Source organism: Carassius gibelio, chromosome A5 (genome assembly GCF_023724105.1).
Source record: "Carassius gibelio isolate Cgi1373 ecotype wild population from Czech Republic chromosome A5, carGib1.2-hapl.c, whole genome shotgun sequence".
Lineage (NCBI taxonomy): Eukaryota > Metazoa > Chordata > Actinopteri > Cypriniformes > Cyprinidae > Carassius > Carassius gibelio.
The window spans coordinates 21,370,086-21,388,667 of NC_068375.1; the positions used below are offsets into that span (position 1 = coordinate 21,370,086).

Here is an 18,582-nt window from a genome sequence, read left to right on the forward strand (position 1 = left end):
AAGGAGCGATATTTTTTCATTTTAAAGTAATCTAGTCTATTGTAGGAAACAGTTGTAGAGTATGTAAGGACATCTCTTAACAGACAAATGAGTGTGTCACATTCCTGTGGAAAGACAGCTTCACTGTAAGCATGTTTTCATATGCAATATTGTAATTTTGCTTTCGTTACTCATATAATCAAAAACTCGATTGCATACTGCATGCCTAGTTGTTGATAGCCATGTTTTGTAATTGCCATTTATAAACTGCATGTGAGTTATTGAGGTTAAACTCTTGAAAGGGGTGGTGGCTTCTGTCCTATTAGCTGTTATTTTACTCTTCTAGTCTGATCCTTATGACTCCAGCTGTCAGTTGCTTGTACATCCCCCTCTTGTTTATATAGTTGTGCTAAGTAATCTTCTCACAATTTAATCAGTTTTTTTTCCCCCTAGTAATGGACATTAATATAAAGTTGATATATTGATAGATGTGAGTGCTCCATTATCTCACGGAAAGATTTTTGATCTCATATGGGAGCCCTAGTAGTTTTTGTGATGCTCGCAGAGACCAAAATCATGTTATTTTGAGCAAAACCCCAGAGTAGCAATTTGATTGTGGTCTTTGTCTACAGCATGTACTTAAATATGCCAGAAATGTGGTCTGGAAGTCTAAGAGTTTGAGTTACACCATCATGACATCTGGCTGGCAGCTTTATTAACGTTGATTGTCAGCAGGTTACGCTCCACAAGGTTAAGGTGAATAAGTACTGAAAGGAATTTAGCTTTTCCTTATTGTCTGCTCTGATTATGCCTCAACTTAATGGGCCCTATTTTGACGATTTAAGTGCATGGTCTAAAGCGCATGGCGAAGGTGCACTCAGGGCTCCGAATCCACTTTTGCTAGTTTAACGAGAAGAAAACGGTCGGCTCGCCTGGGCGCATGGTCGAAACGGATTGTTTCGACCATCTTCCATCCCCTTTAAAATCCAGTTGTGCCATGGCTAGTTTGCTATTCACATGGCCTTTACATTTTTAAAAATGTTTGTGTAGTGCTCCTCGTCCCTTTGTGTGTAATACGCAAAGTGTACGTGCGTTGTGCACCCACCTATATGTGCATATTATTAACGCGCTCTTTAAATAACAAAGAAAAAATATTGTGCCATGTTTGAGTTGGTCTATGGTGCACCCTATTTTCTGTTCCTCAAAATATCAATGCGCAAACAATGTGCCTGAACACACCTCTTTGTTTTAGACCAGCATGCTTATGGGTGCACAAATGAGCGCAAATGCACTTGCGCCGCATTGCGCCGGGAGTATGATAGGGCACATAGTCTGTAAAAACAGCCACATCTGTAAAAGGCCCATGAGACTATTATTAGAACTTTTTCCAGTTAATGAATTCTGTCAGTCAAATAAAATAGCAGGTATATTGGAAGCTTTCTTTGTTGTCATACCAATGCCAGTTTCTGTTCCTGTCCGTACTGTGGTTGAGTAGCAAATGAGCCATGACTGCAGCACTTTAACATGAGTTCATGCCTGCTGACCTGCTTTGTAATAGCATTTCTATTTATTTTCTTTCTGATTAGGTGGACGTCTGTGGCGGCTGTGAGTCAGAATAGATCTCGACTCCCAGCGATCTGCAATTTTCCACTATAATAGTATTGAAAATCAGATTTAGCACACATCAAGACGACCCGCTAATGGCACACGTTCTCTTGTTACCCCTCAAAGCATAAACGTGCCCTACTTCCTCAATCTCTGCTCTTTCCTTTTGTTTCTGCGGATGGCATCATGGATCTGTGTGGTTTGAGTGTATTATCGATGGACGGCAGCGCTCTGGATCTGAAGTCTGTGAGGTCATTGTGTCATGTCGAGAAGAATGTGAAGTCATTTCAATGCGCCTGATTACAGCCACCACTGGAGAGCCTTGACTCAACATGCAGGGGTGGCCCGGACAGCCCAGCAGCAGCAGCTAGGATGCCTATCACCCAAGAAAATGCCCTGAGCCATTTACCTCTGCTGGATAACTGGCTCTGGGCACGAGAAAAGGACAGAGATGAGGGCAATGAGCCTCGGACTAGCACAGGCAGTGTTTGCCAGGCTGCTGTCCGCAAGCTTGTGGAATACATCCAGCTAAACTTTGCTGAAGTTGAGAGTCCTTTGTACTGTAGCAGCCAATTCAGAGAGGAAATCGATTCTGAGGTGAAGGCAGTCTATTTGAGCAAGTCTGAGGAAGATGGCCCAGAGTTCGGGCTCAGCTTTGGAAACATTCCGATTTTTGGAGACCCTGAGGGGAAGAGTAAAGGGGTCAGAAGGAGGCGCAGAAAGGGTGATAAAGGCCCTGTCTTGGACGTCGGGTGCATTTGGGTGACTGAAGTGAAAAAGAACAGCCCAGCAGCGCGTTGTGGAGATATTAAACTGCGAGATGAGCTTCTGTCACTGAACGGACAGCTGATGGTTGGGGTCGATGTCACCGGAGCCAGGTAAGATGTCTGGATTTGTTTACAGTTACCGTATAATAGCTTGAGCTATATGATATATTCTGTCTTTTAAGAATTGGTTTGGCTCATTAAATAAGAAAGCATAGCGCTTTTTCTGAATTTCTCTGATTTAAAAGACATGTTATTGATTTAATCAGTTTTCTGTTTTATAAATGCACGGTGCACTGAAAGCATCCCTCTTTCATCATGTGATGCAAGTTTGCTTGGACATAATAAAATGGCTCACCAAGTTATTTTAAACTTAACATGTATTAACAGTATGGCATTCCCTATAACTACAGTATATGCATTTTCCCTCAATTTGTATATATGTAAAACCAAAATTATTTTCGGTGGTAACTGAAATTAACCACAGATGACAGCCTGATTGTAACTGAACTTGTCTGGAATACACATTGATAGTGACAGCTTATTGTATTGCCAAATCTGTGGCAGATGTCAGGAGTAAAAATTCTTAAAAATATATATATATCTACATTCAAAAAGTTAAATCAGTAGGAATTCACATTAATTTTCCTATATATATCCAATATGAAAACTACTTCCTTTGAATGTCCTGTGAATGTTGTGGTCTGTAAGAGTTGAGTCCATTGCTGTAACTTGAGCTCTATAATTAGGAGCTGTATTGTGTGACTGATAAATGATAGGAAGTTTTGCAGTGTTCACACAGAATCTGCTTTGGGATAACTGATTCCCTGTGGATGGATGGCAGGATACAGAAAGGGAGGAGGTTCCTGGGAGTGGCACGTGTTTTTGACCAAGAACTGAAGTTGTTTTCACAGACATATCATTTTCTCAAGCTAAAGAAAAGCAGCTGATGTCATGACATCTCAGGGAGGGGAAAAACGGCTGAATTTCTTCTTGTTATTCTGATACGAGAGCTCAGTCTGTTTCCTGTTGGCATAAGCTGCTTACCACATGGAAGACCTGCAAAACAAATGAATGCTTGTGGTTCTTTATTATTTTTTTGCTATTATATCTGTCTGGGATGATTTTAGATAAGGATAACTTTACTGCTGATTACTGAGGAAGAACTGGCAAGAAAAGAATGATGTAAGCATGGTCTGCCTTTATGTGGCTTCATTTCCAGTCACAGTTTTTAAAATCTAACTGCTTGTCTGCTTGCAGGCAAAGAGTTAACTTAAACTCTCTGCTTTGCGAGATTTGTGACAATACTGGGTGGTGAGGTGACAACTTATATCAAAGTAATATTCCAGTATAATTTAGACTTTTCAGAGTTTGCCCCAAAACTAAAATTATCATAATTAACTTAATCATGTTTTTTCGAACCCATAAACTTTTTTGAGAAATATCTTTTTGTCCAGCGGTCAACTTGATGGTCACAAGTCTGTTTGGTTACCAACATTCTTCAGAATATCTGCTAATGTTCCACAAAAGAATTACATGAGGGTGAATACATGATAAAAGTAGCTTCGGATAAACTGTACATTTATAGCTACACTAACAAAGATTTTTTTTTTTTCAGTTAAAATAGACAAAGATTTCTTTATTGAGAGAGTACATAAAAAATAATTCTCTATTGTTCTACCTAACAGCAATAAACCTACAGTGATTAATGATTGATATTTTTAACAGTTTGAATTTAGCAGGAATTTTTAGATTTATGCCTTTTGTCCTTGTGTGTTTATGTATGGGGACAGAAGCACTACTTACTCAGACAACATACATATATATATATATATATATATATATATATATATATATATATATATATATATGCTTGCAGTAACTACAACTGATGTAAAGATGTAAAAAAAAAAGAAAAGAAAAACTTAACTTGTGCAGTCAATTATTTTATAATATAATCTAATAAGATAATATATTCCATGCTAAAACACATAGCATGGCTACCAACATATACTAGTGTTCAAAAGTCTTGGGTCGGTACAGTGTATTAATGTTTTTAACATCTCTAATACTCACCGAGGCTGCATTCATTTGATTAAACATAAAATAAAATAGTAATATTAAGGTAAAACTGAAATATTATTACAATTTAATTGCTTTCCGTTTGAATTTTCAACAGTCATTACTCCAGTCTTCAGTGTCACATGACCCCTCAGAAATCATTCTAATATACAGATTTTCTGCTCAAGAAACATTCCTTATTATTATCCATGTTAAAAGCAGGTGTACTGCTTAATTGTTTTTGTGGAAACCGTGATAGATTTTTTCAAGATTCGTTGAATAGAAAGTTCAAAAGGACAGCATTTATTAGAAATCTTTTGTCACATTATAAATGTCATTAATGCATCCTTGCCAATAAAAGTATTGATTTCTTTCAAAAACAACAACAAAAACCTTTTTGAATGGTACTGTGATTCTGATTTGTACCCATTAAGCTTCAGCATCAAGCAGAAGTTTAGAAGTTCAGATTGCTATCCAATTTTTACTGAAGGCACCAAAGACACATTTTCTAGAGGTCTAGCCTCTTATTAGATGTTTCCTTCCTCTCCACACACAAACCTTTGGTTAAACATCAGTTAAAGTGTGTTTTATGAGTCTTCCTCAGGGTTATGTTTGCTCATTACTGCATTACTCTTGTTTTCTCTCTCATGTATAAGGCCTGAATCTTTAAGAGTGCAAACACTGAGAACGGTTGCAGGTCTGGTGTGAGTGGAGAGACAAGGGATGGACACACTTCAAAAAGCAATGGACCAAAGCTTTCAAACACAAAAAAGAGACATGATGGAAACTAGAATTTTCATCAGTTGCTTTCCATGTTAATTATTTCATTGCAAAATATCTGGGCCCAAATGTCGTTCACCACAAAAAGCCTTGTCAGTTTAATGTGTCTTTGAATTTTTTTTTGATCCAGCTGTATTTTTTTTTCCTTTAACAGCCTTGCCCAGCATCTGTCTGTGGGGAGCATGGAAAATAGCTCAGTGGCACAGCTCCAACCGACCCATGCAAAGTGTTCTCCACTTGGTCAATGAGAGAGTATTGGAGAAAACAAGGTTAAGAATGATACACTTTACTTGGATTCAGTGTGCAACAGAATCCAAGTAAGAGAGCTAGAATCAACTGATCCATTTTAATATTAGCTGTATAAATTAATTGGAAGGATTTGGGGATCCAGAATCCTCAAGTATCTGGAAGTCTAGAGCAGAGGTGTGAAGAAATATAGGACCTCATAGAGAGAATTTTATGAACTGTACATTTTCCTTCTAAAAAGTGATTAACTGTATTAGACTTATCCATCTGTCCTTTCAAAACCACAATGAAACATTACAGATTTCAGTTTATATGTCTGCCTGCCTAGTTCCTGTCAGTTTAAAAAAAAAATCAAAGCCTTTTAGTCTGTGTTTGCATTGAATTGATTCTCAGAGTCCTGAACTGGCACGCCAGTTCTTTGTGGTTGGTTAACTTGCCGCTTGGATGAATGAGAGAACTACTGCCATCTTTTCCCTGGCGTTAACTATGTCTGAGTTTGCACTTTTCTCATAAGCAAAGGAAAGCTTTGGCTCTTGGGTTTTTTAGTTAGTTCCCACTGTAATGGATATGAGCTTCTCAAATCAGGCACTGTGGATCAATTAAATCACACAGTAAAAGACTGTTCCTTGGTTGAACATGGCTTGTAATCATCAGATCAAATGTTTTAATCTTGGTTGTTTCTTGATTATATATGGAGGACTTTCAAGATTGTGAATTTGTGAATAAAATATGCAGTAGAATGCTTTAAAGTGCCAAGGATAAGAATTTAGTCAGACATTCGGATGAATCATATGTCATCAAAACTGGCAGCTGCCAGCTGATGTTGCACCCTTACGAAAGGAAAATATATTTACCAATATATTTCTTAAAATACATTGTGATATATTGTAATATATTATTTTCCCTTTTTATTTTCTAATATTTTATTTATTTGAATACATTTAATAATATATTGATGATACATATATTATATAATATATTGAAAAATATACAAATGATTGCCGCTTTCAATATATTGGAAAAAATAAATATATATAAGAATATATGCCTAATATATTACATGATATTTTCCAATATACTGCAATATATTTTTGTTTCATAAGGGCAGTTAAAAAAAAAAAGTTTGTTGTATTATGAGATGCCTCTTTATTTTTACAGCATGTAACTGTGTGTTTTATAAAGTGATATAATTTTAATATACTAATCTACTTGAACCAAGATCTGCTTTTTAACACATTCTATGTACTGAGAACCAGCAGAATAACATTGGTGGCACGAAAGAAAGCCACATAATGAATCAGAGTTAATCGAGGTTGAAACTCATCACAAACAGCTTATCCACAAGCTGAAGAAATACTTATGTACAGAAGGTGCACACAATGTCATTCACACATATACTAAACACCATCATGGGAACACAAATGACACTGAAATAATGCAACAAACATTAACTAAACATATGTTATAACACAAAAATATGAAGAAACAATATGGTTGAAATAATATATAATATGATGTGTCATGCAGGGGGACTTCTGGGAATGCCCTGTTACTGTTTTTCACAATAAATTAATACGGTAATTCTTTTTAACGGTTTGACCTTGCAAAAACATAAATTTGACCGCATTTGATTGAGCTCTTTTTCACTGCTTATTGCACTTAATTACTATCAAGTGCGTCCCACTCTTTATTTTATCATTTATGCATGTTTCCTTATGACTCTAAGGTTTCTAAAACTTTTAAGTAGCACTATGTTATGCAGATATATGTGCATACTGCGTAATACACGATATAGCAAAATCTCCAATGACTGAAACCTTATTCCAAGTTAATGATATATACTCTTCATACCGCCCAGCCCTATGCTCAGATATTATACATTTTCAGTAAGTCAGCCTAATGTTCTGAACAGAATATAGTCCCAAAATCCCAAATGCACTTTGCTTCACTGGAAAAATGAATGTCCAAATCAGTTCATCCACTGTCTGTAAACCCTGTGCCATGAGAAAAACACTGAGTCTCACAGAGCCCCAGATTTCTGTGGTCACAGATGGGCCTGAGGATTAAAGTGAAGTGACGTGAGGTGTGGCCAAGTAGAATGGTGACCCATACTCAGATTTGTGCTCTGCAATTAACCCATCTAAGTGCACACACACACACACACACACACACACACTGTGAACACACACGCAGAGCAGTGGACAGCCATAATGCTGTGGCACCCGGGGGAGCTGTTGGGGATTCAATGCCTTGCTCAAGGGTCTCACCTCAGTCGTGGTGAGCCCCCTCTGTGCAATCCAGATATTCAGGTAATACTGTCAGGTTTGTGGAGCATACCAGTTTGAAACCCCACAAATGATCTGTGATTTTTCAGTCATGCCCATTGTGGCTTTTCTGTGTAAAGTGGTGGTTGGTTGAGCAAAGTTGATTTGTGAATGCACAGGGCCATGTGCATGCACACGACAGTGTCTCTTTACTTTTTTTAATATCTTAGCTCAGTCTGTGGAATTACAAAATTGAATTTAAGGTAAGTGCATATATAAGAAAGTCACACATGTCCTATAGTATTTAAGATATTACAACACATGGTTTCTATTCTTCAAATACTTTTTTGTTTTCATTTGATTTAAAACTCTGTTTTGATTTCAAGTTTGTTACTTAATGTTTATGATTATTAAGTATTCAGATTTGGTTTAAATAATAGACTGCTCGCCTGATTCTTTTATTGCTGTTTACTGAGTCTAGGTGTGATTTCTCGGGACACCTTGCAGAGATTTTCTGTGTGGTGTGAAAAGACTGTACAAGTTATAACTGTCTGGTTGTGGATTTGTCCATTAGAGGGCAGTAGAACAAAACTTTCTAGTTATTCTAGATGAGAATACTGTTACTTGCACTAAACTGTGCCCTTAAGTCTGCTGTTATTTATATAAACACGTAGCTGTACTGTCTTTTATTGCAGGTCTCTGTAGTGCAAACCTGTTTATTAGAAAAGCGTTGATTTCAGCCATATTCCAGCTGTAGTTTTGTATTTTACTGAAAATTTTTCCCAGGCGACGGAACTATTATTTGCTGTATAGTTTAACTATCATTAAACTATACAGCAAACTAAATTAAACTAAATTAAACTATACAGCAGCTAAATTTTTGACATTTGGTTTTTATATGATGTAAGAGATAAAACATATTTTTTAACCCATCCGAAATGCACACACACAGAGCAGTGAACACACACACACACACACTGTGAGCACACACCCGGAGCAGTGGGCAGCCATTTATGCTGCGGCGCCCGGGGAGCAGTTGGGGGTTCGATGCCTTGCTCAAGGGCACCTAAGTCGTGGTATTGAAGGTGGAGAGAGAAATGTTCATGCACTACCTCCACCCACAATTCCTGCCGGCCCGAGACTAGAACCCACAACCCTTCGATTGGGAGTCCGACACTCTAACCATTAGGCCACGACTTCCCAAAGTCAATATGGTTTGAACTGCAACAGCAAAGATACAATGATTGTTCGACAAAGTCTCTGAGTATTGTGAAAGGCTATAGAGTGCTATGAATGATGCTGCTGTCTTTGGGACGTTTCCCCACAAACCCCTCAGAGTTATGTAAAGAATGTGTGCCAGACTGCTGCCCGCGACCGGATGTCTTTCATAATGAAAACAGGCTTCAGACAGTGCAAACTCAGGTGCAGACCATTACAATTCATGGTATTTATTGTTTATTTGATTTTTTCTTAACATGGTGGAGACACCTTCCCTTCAGCTGTAAATCAAGTGATTTTAGCATCTTTTTGTGTTGGAATGTTAAGATGCTGCCAGGAGGGAGGACAACAAACTATAACAATAAAACGTAAAATAAGTGAATTAACCTTAAGTATCTTCAGGCTCAAGGTAAATGCAGACCTCGTTCAGAATGACTGACACTGCTTCAGGTCTTGCCAAATCTGTCACCAAACCAGAAAAAGTAATTTACAGTAATTTTCCACATGTATGAATTATTATGAGTTACACAAAACCCAAATTCTTTGTTTAATACTTTCCATATTAGTAAACTACACAGCATTCCAAAGACCAAGTGAGATGATGCTGTAAGCTACTATATCTAATTTTTGCAAGTAAAAGTAAAACGCAACCCTAAATCTCAGAAACATTTATCCTATTTAACATGTTCAGAACATCTTAACCTTGCAAACATGTTTTAATTGACTAGGTTTTCAGTGAATGACTTCTCAAATTTTGAGGTACAGGCTTCTCATTCTGCAGTACATGTGTGTGGAGATAGATGGCGATGTAGAACGTAATTTGAACAAACTCTGGATCCCTGCTTGGCATTAATATTTTTGATGTAAATAATCATTTCACATTATAATATAGAAGTAGATGAAGTCACATTTAAGTGGTTTCCACCTGATACAATTTTAATACTCATAATAGCGTACAGGATACTCGGTAACCATTAGTAGGTTTTTTAGGAGTCATGAAGAGCATTAAAAAACGGAACTTAGCCTACTGATTTTTCATTACGTTTTTTTAAGTTCCCGCACGTGCATCTAGCACTGTATGCTACTGTATATACTGTTTCCTGCTGAGATCAATCAGTCCGATTCCTTACAGAAAAACTCTTAAGCTGGTTATTTTTGTCAATTACAAACACTTAGCTACGAATCATTAAAAGATGGGATGAACTTTTGTGCAGCTAACAAATGACTGAACCGAGCGTTATTTTCGAACTTTATGAATCTCATAATTTAGCGATAGCTGTAGCATAAACACTTAAAGTAGTTCTACCTCAAATGTGTTCTACTAAAATAATTAAAATAATTTTTAAAGGAGTCGAAACCGTCCCTAATCATAGCGCCATAGTGATGCTGTCTAAAGGCAGTTGACTAGGGCTTGAAACACCGCCACTGTGTATTCCTTCGTGTATCAATGTATCCGAGACTGACTGTGAGAAGATTGTCTTCAGTTGGGAGTTTGAAGAAGGGGCGGGACGATCCGAATAATCTCTCAACCGTTGAGGTACAACAAGCAACGCTCTGGACGGTGTGTCGTGGATCCCAGGCGCGCAGGCGAAGTTTGCGAGCGGCGAATTCGTTTGACAATCTCCGAGCCACGGACAGTGTCCATATCTACGACAGGCTCTCCTGTGGAGAACAGCAGCCATGGGCTTTAATCGAGCGCTGAGTACATCACATGAAAGGGGCGAGTCGCTGGAGCTGTTAAGAGACATTTCCATACAGTGAAGTCGCTCGGGGACTTTATTCGGATGATTGATTGCAATGATTATAGAACTCACGGGAGTCCAAACATCGCGTGCCAGCTGTCGGGAACTGACCGTACTGCGAGACTGATGATGATGATGATGATGATGAAGGGGGGCAAGTGAACGTTTTAGGTACAAAACAAATTGTCAAGTTACAATATTGCTGTATTATTTCTTTATATAGTTACTTTAATGTTAGATATAGCCTATGTATATTATGTTTTAGGAAAGACATATAGTCAAGTGTTTTAAGAGCTTGACTTAATATTTATGGCTTTTTGAGAAGTAATACAAATCTTTCAGATTATTTTCAGTAATACACTTCTTGTTGCATGGGCTGACAGGTCAGTTTCCACAAAATGCAACATGCTTTTTTTTTATTTTCACAAATATCTGTGAATACTGATTCTGACAGATTAAAACATAAGTATGATTACCTCTGCTTTAACCCATTAAACCTGGCTTAGTCTCTTCCAATATCATTCATTCTCTTATTAAATCCTTCATTGCTCTTTATTGGCAATAATAATAATAAATAAACAGTTCCATGTTGGTTTACTCTTAAAATGCCACTCTACTACAGCTGTTATGTGTTTCCTTATCTCATTTGTTATTTTTTCAGTATTATAAGTTGCCGATGTTATCTTCATGTAAGCCTAGTGGTCTGAACTCCTAGTGGATGAAATCAAAAGGAGAGAGCATTGGCTACTGCAGAAGTGCTCTATCTGTGAAGGAAGCACCGTGTAAATAAACACTGTAAATCTACTTATCTCTGACTCACATAAGCTCCACAGTAGCACTACACAAAGAGAGATACTCTATATCCTCCCTGTTTTAAACTGCTTTTTTGAAACCCACTTGACACAGGCTCGAATTTATGAATAAACAAAAAGTGCTTTGGTCAACTTATTGCACTGAATATCCCCTTCACAAACTGTATTACTGCAATCTTGCATCCTGAGGCTTCAGTAATTGGGATGTACATGGCAAATTCTGTGGAATAACCCAAACCCTTATCTTCTCTGTTGATGTTCTTTATGAATTACTTTTGCATTTCTTTGAAAGACAGAATCCCTGTGCTGTTTTTGAGCACACTGTCGATGTCGGGTTTGGCGATGAGTGCATCCCTGAATTCCTTTGAGCTCCCAAAGGGAATAATAGATTTGCGCAACCGATCGGAACAGGTTTTGTGGTAACTAATCTCTGTTTTAAGCAACAGGTCATGTTTGGGTTGTTTGACTCTTGTCCCTGTCCCAAACCAACAATTTTGTTGTGCCTTCCCCAATCCTAACTGCTTTCAGAGGTGGATGACCATCTGTCTCTGATAATCTAATTGAGAATACATGGATCCCTGTTTCGTTATCTTGTATATACTACTGTTCAAACGTTTGAGGTCAGTAAATTTAATTTAGTTTTAGTAAATTTAAAAGTTATATGGCTTCTTCCCGACGCAGAGCCGCTTGTGGTGCGCTCTATTTCCCCTCTGCCTGCTTGTTTATGTGCTGATTGCTGACTGAGTTTTTAACTTCAGCTCTCCTCTACACTGTGGAATGCCTTTATACAGTATCTGTGTATGGCTGCTGTCTTGCCTTGGGAGGCCAGATAATATACCCATAAGTTGTTTTAAGTGATATCAGGAATTGGGTTTCTTTTAAAGTAGAAGCAAATCAGAATTCCTTGGTAATCATTAGGGATGCACCAATAACCATTTTTTCAGAACCGATCCAATCCTGATGTCAGCTGACTAATAGGGGACCGTGTAATGATTCTATTCCCGTCTATTTCCCTCACAAGTTGATCTCATGTTGAACTCTTTTCTAAACCACATCATTAGCTAATCAGCCCAGCGAGAACATGATTTTCTTAATTTTGTCTGGCCAGCATTGGTTCTTGTATTCTTAGCAAACACTTTTTCTGAGTTACCCCGGATGAGGCTGGATGGAAGTAATTTCACACAGTATTTAAATGATCATTGTGAAAGTAGCAAACTTTAGGTTCATGCATAATGAGAGTGGTTTTCGATGTTTAAGCCAGAGTTCATTCAGGCTTTTTTTCATGAATGAAATGAATATATTTGATATTTGTGGGTTTTTTTTGTTGTTGACACAGCTATTATATCAAAACGGTTCATGAAATTCACATTATTTCAAACTTTCATGCTCTACTGTGGTCTAACAAACACTCTGAAGTTAAGTATTTGGACACTCAAACCACTTAAAAATGTATAAATGACTACATTAAATAACAAAATATCTAAGAACGATTTCCAGACAAATGTCACAAGAAGACACTTGTTAGGTTTTATATTTAAAACAACGTCATCTAGGATACCAGTATGAACCTGAGGAGAAATTCATACATCCAATCCGTTAAAATCTCCCAAAGACTGAAAAATGGTTAGTCATTTAAAGCTCCAGTATGCGATTTTTGTAGTTGACCACAAGAGGGAGCATTTCCAACAAGAACAAAGGCGAAGCTTGATGATGCTATGAAGCAGGTGACGATGGGAGATGTCTTTTTTAATACGTTTTCACCATAGCAATGTATCTAAATTGGATAAACGAATCATGATCACGGATGAGGTAATTTATTCGTTTTTGTATTACCTGTATATCTGATCATATTATTTTATGTCATCATAATTAACGAACTGCAAGGAACGTGAAATGTTATACTATATTATCCCGTTACAACTTACAGCTATTTGTTAAATGATTTGTTGGGTTAATGTTGTGCAGTGTTACGTGTTTATGGTTAATGTGGCCGAATATGGACGCTTACGTTTTACTGGCACTTCAATACTCGCCAAAGAGTAATCGTGATCCATAACAACGACAACCAAACCATACGCGCGGCAATAACATAACCACCACTTCCGCATTTGACCATGTGATATTCTGGTGTGGTGGAACATCACATGGTCTACACCGGAAAAAAAGTATAGAGCGAACATTGCGTCACTGAGAGGTGACATTTCTTTTCCAGGACGGCCAGTTATTTAGAATCGGAATTTCTCTTAAATAAAAAATCTTTGGAGACTTTTGAGATATTGTAAGTACACAACTGAAGGAAATATATCACACTGTGCAAGTTATTTTCGGAAATGTTATTACAAAATTCCTACATATTGCAGCTTTAAAACTGGCTCAGAAAAGTTAGTTATCAGAAAATTTCTATAGCATCATTTTTTTATGGTTTGAGGTTTGGTTATATAATGCATTCAGACATTTTGAGAGTGATTTAAGTGTCTAAATAATTTAAGGGGCACTGTATGACCTAATAATGTGATTTTATTACAAGAATCAAATGAAACAGCACAATGTCTTCATGAATAAGCTTTTAGAATAAAGATTTGTTGTTTGTTAATCTAATTGTTTTTTTAATGTCATTAGCTTATTGTGACGTCTGTTTCTTGCAGTAATTTTTGGAGGCACCGAGCCTAATCCTATTTTTCTAGAGCTTATTATTAATGTGCCTGCTCATTCACATGTTGTTCCCTTCAAGTCAATCACCCGAGGCTCTGCCAGTTTCTTTTGTTGGTCTCCACCTTGTCAAATCATGGATCCTTAAGCTAAACCAGCCAAGAACCACGAATGCAGATTCAGTTGGACACATACTTTTTAAACAGTATTTGAAGAAATGTCAGTGTTCTGGTTTTGAGTATGTGCTGAGTCAGAACTTTCTTGATTTTGGATCGTGTTTGATGTGTCTTTAGCACTGAACAGTGGTTCTTGAGAAAAGGGTTTTGAAGCGTTATATAGATCTCAGCTTGGAGATAGAACTACATAAATCAGAGTCTTTGTTTGGAGCCTGAGCCATCTTCATCAGACCCTACAAACATAAAATTAATATGAAAAAGTGGAGTCGAAATGTGTTTCAGCATCTGGATAGAAGCGCTTATGTAATAATAGTTTCTATCGTTGCATAATAATCATTGATATCAGATGTCCATAAACCAGAAATCTGTTTTTATAAACTTACTCCTGGCTCTTCTTCTCTTTTATGTGGTCACCAATCTATGTGTTGCATTGCCATGTCTCATCACACAAAACATGACAAACACTAGACTGTGGGTGTGAAGTGGTAGAACAATTTTCTCCTTTCTCCTCTCCACCAGTTAGATTGAATTCACCCTGTTTGGCAGTATTGGTTTATTCTTGTGAGTATGCAGGATCCATTGCAACATATGATATCCAGGTGCACAGTTTTATGCACATCTGCAGTAGCTTGGCTCACAGCCATGGGAAAAAAAAAAACTTTTTTTAGGACGTTTCAGCAGTGGATGTAAATGAGCGTCGTCCTAACCTTACATCTGCACCTTCGATACAAATCACGCATGGGTGCCACTTTGTGAAGTCTGCCAAATCCAAGATATGCAGAAAAGCAAACATTGAGCTTTGAAGGGCGACGTAGTTCTGAATGGTTTTGTCAACACTGTATGGGAAAAGTCTTAAGCATCCTCCACTCCGTGACAACAAATCTCTCCGTGTAGCTCAGAGAGATGCGGGATTCGAGGACTTCGAGACATTTCAGCCAGTCCGAAATAGATGGATTTCCTTACTGCAGCTGTGGTTTAGTTTGAAAGAGGCAATGCAGGCCTGTTGCTGGGTTTTTCCGAGACCCATTAGCTTTTACAGCAGCTTCAATTCCTTGTCAGTGTGCCTGAGCTGAGGTCATGGCTTCTTTTTCTTCTTGTTTGGTCTTTATCAGACTCTAATTTGCATGACAGGTCTTCAGAACGGAGGGTTTTTATCTTATTTTTCACTTCGGTTGGTTCTCTCGAGTGTAATAATAATGAACACGTGTCTGATGTTTGCTATCATCTAAAAGCACTCTATCAGTGTATGGCACACACCTGCTGAGAAAAACTGCGGCTGCAGAGCTGACTGCATTTTTTTAACCATTCATCTGCATCCACGTTACTTCTTTCCTTCGATACCTCCACTGCTATCCTTTTTTCATCCCCTGCATTTTGCGCTGTGGTTTTCATCCATCATTCAGGCTCTGAGAGACAGATGGTAGTTGGCTGAATGTTTGATCAGTGGCCCAAATGAAAGGAGTTTATGGCTTTTGATTGATATGAGGTTGATGAGCACCATTACAGTATCTTGTTATATCCCTTTATTGTGTGGTAATGTAATGTTTATGTTGCCCTGTGCTCATGATCCAGCATGTGTGGGTTGGCAAAGCTTGACTTAAATGGTCTAGAGAAAGTAAGTAATGTCACGGACTGAACTTACATCATGACATCATGTACATAAATCACGTTTAGAGCTGCAGACTTATTCACTGCAGCCTTAAAACACTCCTTCTCTTTTATTAAAGTGGCAGTTCATCAGTTCGAACTGTCATTATTAACCCTTATGTTGTTCCAAACCCTCTTTGACTTTCTTCTGTGGAACACAAAGTGTGAAATGTTGATTAATATGTTTTTCTCTATATAATAAAATGATGAAAAAGCACCATAAGAGACACACACGTGGACTATATGTCTTCTGAAGTCATACAACAGCCAAAATTTAATTTGTTATTTACTGAAAATATCTCAGCTGTGTCTCACAAATCAAATATTTTCAGTTTGGTCTTCTGTCAATGATTATGGGATTTTCATCTTTGGGTATACAGGCATGAAATGAAAAAATTACCTCAATTTATTTTTTTAAATATTGTTCTCTTAATCTTGTTTCAAACAATTCATCCATGCATTTATTTATTATATATATATATATATTTTTTTTTTTACTGTTTAGTTTTGAAAAGAAAAATATATATATAAGTGGATCTTCAGGTAACTCTACAAATTTGACTCTGATGATGCATGTCAAACTTTTATAACCATTAAACCCCGTCCACAGTCGACTGCATACTTGCGTTGAGATATGCCTCCATTTTTGAGTGCAACACCCACATTTTTCCTTTTCCGAATCCGTTATTGTCGTTATTTCTGTTTAGTTGCAACTTCAAAAATTCTAAAGAAAACAAGCAACTTTTTCCTCTTCACACTTTCATCTTGTTTTTCCTCTGTTGGCACTATGTAAATGCAGTTAGACAGGGTGGAGGTGTTGAGACATGCACAGCAGTTGTCCACATGTGATATATGCTATCTGGAAGGACATCATTGCTGCAGAATTGTGAAGGTTTTATAGGCTTCAAAGAAGATAATAGCATCGCAGCTTACAATAAGTTTTTTACACAGCCTAGCCAGACCCAGACCTGTTGCTTTCTGCATTTCCACCACGGTCTAAAATACCTTGAAGATTAGGCAAATAGTCTGGTGATGTCTGCATGCGTTTCTCAATACAAAGTATGCATATTTCGGACTTGCATCCTCTGTAGTTTGGACTTTGCGAGTTTGAATCGGGAGTGTGAACTCCCGCGGACGGGACGACGCAAGTCCAGTAATTCTGCAAACAGAAACTGTCTTTATAAATAAACCACAGATTTAAGTTTTAAACAACTAGATTCTCCCCTGAAATACTTTTAAAACTACATTTCATGACACAACAACAGTAATATTTTAAAAATGATCCGAATAAATGGTGGTTGAGATCACAATGCTGCGTGAACTCAACCAATCAGCATGTTTGGCGCCTAAGTCCCGCCCCCAAAAGTTCCAGACATTTGAAAAAGTATTACCTCGCGACTATATACCGAAATTTATTTAGATCCTGGTTCCTGCAGTGGAAACACATGGAGTACCAGCCCAAAGTCCTTAGTTCCTGGGTAAAGTTCCAGCGGTGGAAACACGGCTTATCTGAATCCTCTGGAATGCAGTGCAACATTTCCAGTCTGCCACTGAGATTGGTATTGCCATCAAAATCTAGGAAAGCACATTTGGATTTTACATGTGGATTTTACATTTGTGCCAAGGTAGATTTGGTTGAGTTATGCTGAGATATTTTCATAGACATGTGGGACGATTTTTGTCTCGAGTCCCACAGCATTACAGAATTTGTTCTTATCAAAAAGGGAAGCTCCCAGATAACAGATCACGACAGAAATGGGTCAGACATGTTACATTATCAGCTAGAGGAAGGAGGGAAAGAAACACCACAATAAAGGAACACCAGAGGCCCAAAGTCCGTTGTCTTCTGTTAAACAAAAATGAGACCACAGCTGCTTTAGAGCTTTAGACAGTGTGTCAAACCAACAAATTCCAGATATGTGCTGTCTTACCTGAAAACGTCTGAAACTTCGAAGCAAGCACACTTCCGAACCTGCATAAAAACTCTGCTTTCTTCTTCTTCAGGGAATTGTGATCTTCAACGATATTTCCTGAACATTCCTCACTTTGTTGTATTTTTAACTTGCCAGCACTTTCAGTCCTTGCATGTTTTAGTTCCAGGAGTTCTAATATGACTGCATTTACATACCCCATTGGTCTTGATCTTGATCTAGAGATATTTAGACCTGAAGCCATCATGCATGTCGTTTATTTAAAAACAGCTCTTGCTAATCTTGATGATGAATTCTTATGGTATGTTTGCACGTCCAGGCTCTGTAATCATCTAAACAACAGACTCGGGTGACCTCAGTCTGTCATTAGCAGCTGGCCAGAGTGCAGAATGCATCTTTTTGACAGATGATTTGAGCTGAAACTCAGAGGTTGCCATATACATGACTGCTACTTTAAGTGAGGTATGTCATGAAACATACATTCTTTATGAGCTGAATAATAGTAACATATAGTGTACCACGTTATTGTACCAGTAATGCTCGACATACTGTATAGATGTCAACAATCTAAATTTGAGTGTTTTCAGCTTGTTTATTTTTGTAAATAATAATCACAAATACAATTTCAAGGGAACAATCAACAGTTATAATTTTTGTCATAATCATGCATCCATAGTATCTCGTCCATTGTCTGGCTTGCTTTTTAGG

General features: G+C 37.7%; 1 protein-coding gene across 4 annotated transcripts in view; it reads left to right on the forward strand.

The window, feature by feature from the left end:
• Positions 1-1,571: 1,571 nt before the first annotated feature.
• The window catches only part of LOC128002593 (PDZ domain-containing protein 2), a 50,254-nt gene continuing 33,243 nt past the window's right edge, over positions 1,572-18,582 (forward strand). For all 4 annotated transcript variants that reach the window (XM_052592455.1, XM_052592456.1, XM_052592457.1 and 1 more), the window contains exon 1: positions 1,572-2,462. In XM_052592455.1, coding sequence (XP_052448415.1) covers positions 1,957-2,462 — 506 coding nt within the window. In that variant the 5' untranslated portion in view covers positions 1,572-1,956. The remainder of the gene's footprint in view (positions 2,463-18,582) is intronic.